This window comes from Monopterus albus, unplaced genomic scaffold (assembly GCF_001952655.1).
Source record: "Monopterus albus unplaced genomic scaffold, M_albus_1.0 scaffold119.1, whole genome shotgun sequence".
Lineage (NCBI taxonomy): Eukaryota > Metazoa > Chordata > Actinopteri > Synbranchiformes > Synbranchidae > Monopterus > Monopterus albus.
Window position 1 is genome coordinate 776,925 of NW_018127999.1, and position 5,948 is coordinate 782,872.

General features: G+C 40.6%; 1 protein-coding gene across 2 annotated transcripts in view; it reads left to right on the forward strand.

Moving 5' to 3' along the window:
• Positions 1 to 2,527: 2,527 nt before the first annotated feature.
• Positions 2,528 to 5,948, forward strand: part of ube2b (ubiquitin-conjugating enzyme E2B (RAD6 homolog)) — a 9,591-nt gene continuing 6,170 nt past the window's right edge. The window contains exon 1 of one of the 2 annotated variants that reach the window (XM_020611978.1): positions 2,528 to 2,742. In XM_020611978.1, the coding sequence (XP_020467634.1) occupies positions 2,699 to 2,742 (44 nt within the window). In that variant the 5' untranslated portion in view covers positions 2,528 to 2,698. Of the gene's footprint in view, positions 2,743 to 3,281; positions 3,301 to 5,948 lie in introns of those variants that run through there. The other variant, XM_020611979.1, reaches the window with a different exon arrangement.

Consider the following 5,948-nt stretch of genomic DNA (forward strand, 5'->3'; position numbering starts at 1 on the left):
CATGTTACTAGAAGTCTGTGAGAATGTTTTTAGCTACACACCACTTAATCAACAGACATACACATTCACACGTTGATTTGCTTCATGTTTTGACTACTGCTATGACCAGCTGCAAAGCTGGCAACAGAGACGTCTCAGTTGACGTTTCTGTGTAGTATGGGGCTAGCCCAACCGAAGAGATAAATGTGTAGGCTTGGTTCGGTTCAGGGTCTTTCATCTTTCATCTGCCTGCGTGCAGGTTGGAGGTGCAAGATACCTGAGCGTGTAATGTTAATTTTTACCTGTGTTCATGGAATAAATCAGCACTGTTTTGTAGTTACTTGGACTGTCTCGTCTCTCAGAGTCAGTATAGTAAAAAGTACCGGGTACAACAGACTTAAAGGTCAGTCCATATCTTCACTGACTTGATGTTAATCAGTTAACAGGCACAACCATGCAGACAAAGAGCCTTTATGGCTCATGTATTTTTAAGGTAAGCCCCTTACTGCTCAATAAATTGTGTAATTTTTGTTTTCACCTGTCATCTGTTCAGAAATCAAACCGGGGTGATTAGATGGATGAGAGGCTCCATGTTCTTTCTTTCGCTACCCACATCAAGAGATAGATGATATGAATGATACTGTTAGATCATCAGAATAAAATTGCATTGCAGAACTCCTCTCTATCATATTATGCTTTGTTTGACTCACTGAATATCCGCAGAAATCTTGTTGTCATCAGGGCAAGACAGCAGAAGGTACAACGGAAGATAGGGCATGAATGCAACATAATTACAAACATCTGGTTTGCATGGCACCTTGTTGAGGTTCAGTTAGGAAAATTAATTATACTGCTACTGTGATTATAGGCAAAGTCATTATTTTCAATGTCTGTATAAGGTATTAAATGTGTGATAAGTGGAATCTACACTAAATTCTTGAAGTCTACAAACACACTGTAATTACCCATCAGAATACTATAGGAATATCACACTCTGCTGACAATATTAAAGATGAAAATAGACTAATAATATGGTCTTTATAAACTCAATATTGAGTATCAAAGAAATTCTATATATCACTATAGAAATGATAAATGTTAGCAGCGGCGGGCCGTGCATTTGGTACCTGGGCCTTCAGTGGGGACTTACCCAACTTCATTCACCTAATACCACCACTATCATGTTGCAATTATAGAAACCATCAGTACTATACAAAAACGCGGTACAACAAAGCCTGGCATTACAGAGAGAGGGGCATTTCATGTATTGAGGGTGAATATCATTTTTACTAAAGCAAGAAACCCAGTTAAGACAGCTCCAAACCTCTACACTACAACCGCAACTGTGCCTCGTACATCAGTTCAGAATCAATATTTATCTAATAACATGACAAAAACAAAACATTTAAATAAAATACATCATAATCACCAGAGATGCTATTTATTTATTTATAGACATAATCCATCCTCCTTTCTTTGCGCAGGAAGACTTCAGTGACTCTGTCATAGAGGTGATCTCTGCGTTTCAGTTGCATCAGTAAGTCCTTTTCTATAGCCATGGAAGTGGCGAGCAAACTAGTGATGGGAAGTTTGGATCATTTTACTGATTCGGATCGTTGAATCTCGTTCAGCAAAATGAATTAATCTTTTTTTGAGTCATTTCTTTCACTTCAGCAGAATGTAATTAAAATGTTACGTGTTAATTCCCCATCTACTTACGTACATATTGATCACGTTTCCAATAAGAAAGAACTGTAATGCAGCCCAGGTCATATTATAAGTAATACCGTACCTGTGTCTTGAGGCTATGCAGTCTGTTACTTTGCTTGACCTGCTGCTGATTACCTGGTCAGGTAATCAGCAGCAGGGCGATAGTATGGGATAGTTGGAAAACAAGCAGGACAGCGGCCCTCGAGGACTGGAATTGGCCACCCCTGACATACACAAACTGGAAGCAGTGCAGCTAAGAGAAATGCTGTGAAATGAAGAGAATAGACCGTTGGGGATAAATTAATACAATTCCAAGGAACAAATATTAGAATTTAGGTTGTAAATGTAGGCCAGTGCTTCTGATAGTGTTTAGGCCAGCAGAGAAGGCCTTGCTGGCCCTGACGGCCCACCACTGAATATTAGTGATACCACTGATGTGGATGGTTGCAACAAAGCTTCCAGACCAAGAGCCCAAAAGATCAGACAGCCCCTAAGTCAGAGCTTCTGTTTGAAATGACTGTTATTAACATTTTTTTTTTGACAAATCAAAGGGCCCTGGCAATAGTAAGGGTTGTCCTACATGTTTCTAATCCTGAACTGGATCTATCAATAAGCAGAATATGCAGTAAGAAAATAAATTCTATATCATATTTTGTGTAGTGCTCTGTAAAATGTGGCCCATGTGGATATGCGCTAATGTATTTACAGGTAGGCTATAGCATTACATGCATCTCATATCTTACACCAACTGAAATAGAACTGCCTCTGTAATATAGTTGCCTGTCATTGGGGAAGCGTTATAATAAGCATTTTTCCTCGACATGGTGTCTGGCATAGAAGCGGCTGTACTTCTACTGGCCAGCACTGTAAGCAGCTGACGTCACCGTTAAATAGCTAGTCAGTTGTTTTGGGAGAAGAAGAAAAGGGCTACTAGCGGAAGACATACCGTATATAGTTTCTGATAGCACTCGGTTTATGGTCCTGGTTTAGATTTTACACATTTTGAATAATGTCAACCCCGGCAAGGAGACGGCTTATGAGAGATTTTAAAAGGTACAGTAGCGTTTTTTATAGCTTGTGTTTGTGTACAGCTTGCAGCGTTACCCGATGTCGGTAGCTAGCTGCTGATTAGCTTAGCGTTAGCTGCTGGTGCAAAGAATGGGGTATGCCAAGCTAGACTGGAGTTACTGTGGAATAAACCTGTTAATTTGTATGTTTTTTTCTCGATTCCTGCCGTCTATAGGATTGACAGAGGCAGCATTTGATACTTCTGATGTTATAAAGCGATATCCAAAGAATGCAGTTTGGTTTTATGCAGTTTGTGTGCCCAGGGAACAACGTTATTTATTTTTCTGTTTGTTGCGGTAGGTGCCGTTTCTGCTAGCGGAGGTTACCTGAAATAAATGAAACTGCTGAACAAAAGACTTAACGGGCAGTTCATCAAGCCCTTTGTCTGACTTAACTGGCCCCGATTAGAAGGTGACATGATTTAAAGTGAGCTCAGTGCAAGCTGTGGGCTTTAATTGTGCTACATAAAAGGCAGCAACGTTCAACCAGCCGGCTGGCATTTTGCTTTCAGACCCCTTTGACAGGCAGCAACGTGGCTTGCAGGTATTGCACAATTCGTTGTGTGTGTGTTTGGTTGCTCCATCCCAGTACTTAGGATTGCTAGTTATGTGCCTACCGTCTCTTCCCAGAGCTTCTTCTGAATGACGTACAGGTATAGCTAAACAACATCTACATAACTCATGCTGTGAGCATGTTTGAGTTTCCTAGGAGAGTCACACCTGGCAAGGGGCTGCTTGTAATGCCTGCTATCCCCCGTCTGCTGCCTGCCTCCATATGGCACCCCACAGTAGGGGATGTCACTGGGGGAAAAGATGCTAAGCTATTCTACTAAGAACAGACGCTGAAGCAGGGGAGATAAGGTGTCAGTGTAACTCTACTCTGCTGGGCCAGTCCCCAGGTGGTAAAGGAAAACACTGACACATTGCTGGATCAGCCTGTGCGACCTCCTGTGTTTCATCTACAAGTCAAATTATCTGCACACTATGTATCTTGAAACTGGTCTGTGTAATTGTTTGATAAGTTGCTTGTTGCTTGGACTCCATACAGACCATACTGGTTAAACAAGTTGTAGTTGTAGTTATGCTGATGATCAGGTCACTGACCTTGGTACTTTTTGGTAAATTCCTTAAGATTATATTTAGTAAAACATCACATTCATTTCTTCAAATGTATTTTTTAGAAACAAATGACACTGTGAAAGCAGCAACCAGCTCCGTACACTACAGCAATGCCACATCTGAATCCAACCTGTATCCATCAAAATGGATGTTAACAGCATCTACATAACTCATGTACATGCTGCTCTCTCTTTGTCCTACTCTCTCTTTGCAAAAGACGTCAACTCCTCTCTCTGGCAGCCACTGGTTCAGGCTTTTAGCCGCCCAGCGCTCCTCCATGGCTGTTTGACATGACTACTCACATTCAGAAATTTTTCTTATAACTTTGGCTAGATGGCAGGCTGTAGGCAGTAGAGTGCCATGGGGTGGGGGGTAGTATAACTGAGAGACACCATGTCCTGTCCCATTTTCAACGGATTTCTCAGAGGCTGTGTATTTGATCTCAGTAAACTGGATCATTTCTGGCAGACCTCAGAAAAGCTGTATATGTACATCAAGTACTGAAGTGACTCTGTGATGTGAGCAGTTTCCTTATCAATCTGGCTAGTCAGGAAGTTGAGTGGAGCATCCCTTCACCAGTAGAGAGAGCTCAACCAGATTACGGTAAATGAGGTTAATTGGAGTGGGTCTGTCTGCAACTTGGGACGTAGATATGAATCCACACACAGACACACAAATCAGCCTATCTTTCTTTATAGCTGTGAGCTCTTATTAAACCAGGTTTTATACTAGTTGTGGGATTCAAGACATGAATAGTCAGTGGTGATGCCAGACCTGGCCTGGATGTGCTGGGTGATCTGAACTAAGACACGACATAGGTTCCACCATGGGACCCGACAGAGTAAGCTGTAGAGTACACACTGTCTTTATTTGTTATGTGGGCACCAGAAACCTGTTTTATAGTCTACATTGATCCACATTTTAACAAGCCAGAGGCTGTTGTTGGAAACTTAATTTAACATGTTGACTCATGACACCTGTGTGTTTCTTGATTTGCTGATGCAGTTGTTGCTAGACAGTTGTTGCTGTGATATTTTTGCACTTCACTTAACAGAGCACATGTCAGTTTTCTATGTGGTGCTGGGGTTAATGAGTATTGTCCTTAATTATAAATTCATCAAACTATTTTGGGAAATCTAATCAATAGCTTATGCTGTAAAAAGAAGTGGACAAATACCTATGCCATGTTTCTAAATTGTCTATAGCTTTAGATTAGAAAACCCAAAGGATTATAGTTCTAGATTGATTTCACTAGATATACCATAATCACTATTTTGATAATTGATGAATTGATGGCCTTTGACTAAGATGCTCAACTGTGTGATTTTTCAGCTTTTATTCATTAAATTCTTAAAAATGTGTGGGTTTTGTACAAAATGAGTAATTTGGATGCTCTTATATTCTTCATTATTTATTACACTTAATCCACTAAATGGTTATTCTGTTAATTGATTTAAATTATGTAACAGCTAATTGATGCATTCAACAAAACATTTAATCTTTATTTCTCTGGATTTCTGATTGCAGAAGATTTCTGTAGTCGACATTTCTTCTGTCTGATGCTGCTGATCCCTTCTAAGTTGGTCTGTTTATTCCAAATGCACTGGTTTTTCTGCTGCTACAGGTGTAAAACCTATCAGTTCCTCTGGTTTTTCCTGGGAGACAAACAGACACTGATTGTCCACAGTTGTCGTACACTGGGCTTCAGTTCAGTCATCAGCACTCTACTGTAGACCCACATCAGGGTGGCCCTTCTTTAGTTTAATTTGTGGTTCTGCAGGCATCCCGATCATGACAGCTCCAGTCAGAGGTTATATCACCGAGCTTTGATGCTTCAGATGAGTGTTAATGGTATAGCTTCTGTTAGCTGATGTGCGACAGTACAGTGGACAGTGGAAGTCTTGGCATCTACTGAAGTCATGTTGATACAGCATTTTGACTGATAATTATCCTGCAGTCAAGGTGTTAATTAAACTCCTTGCGCTGTCTCCTATCCTGTCTCTCTTTATCCCCATGTTATTTCTTTCTGTGGGCCTCCATCTTTTGTATTTTTTCTCTTCTCTGTCTCACTCT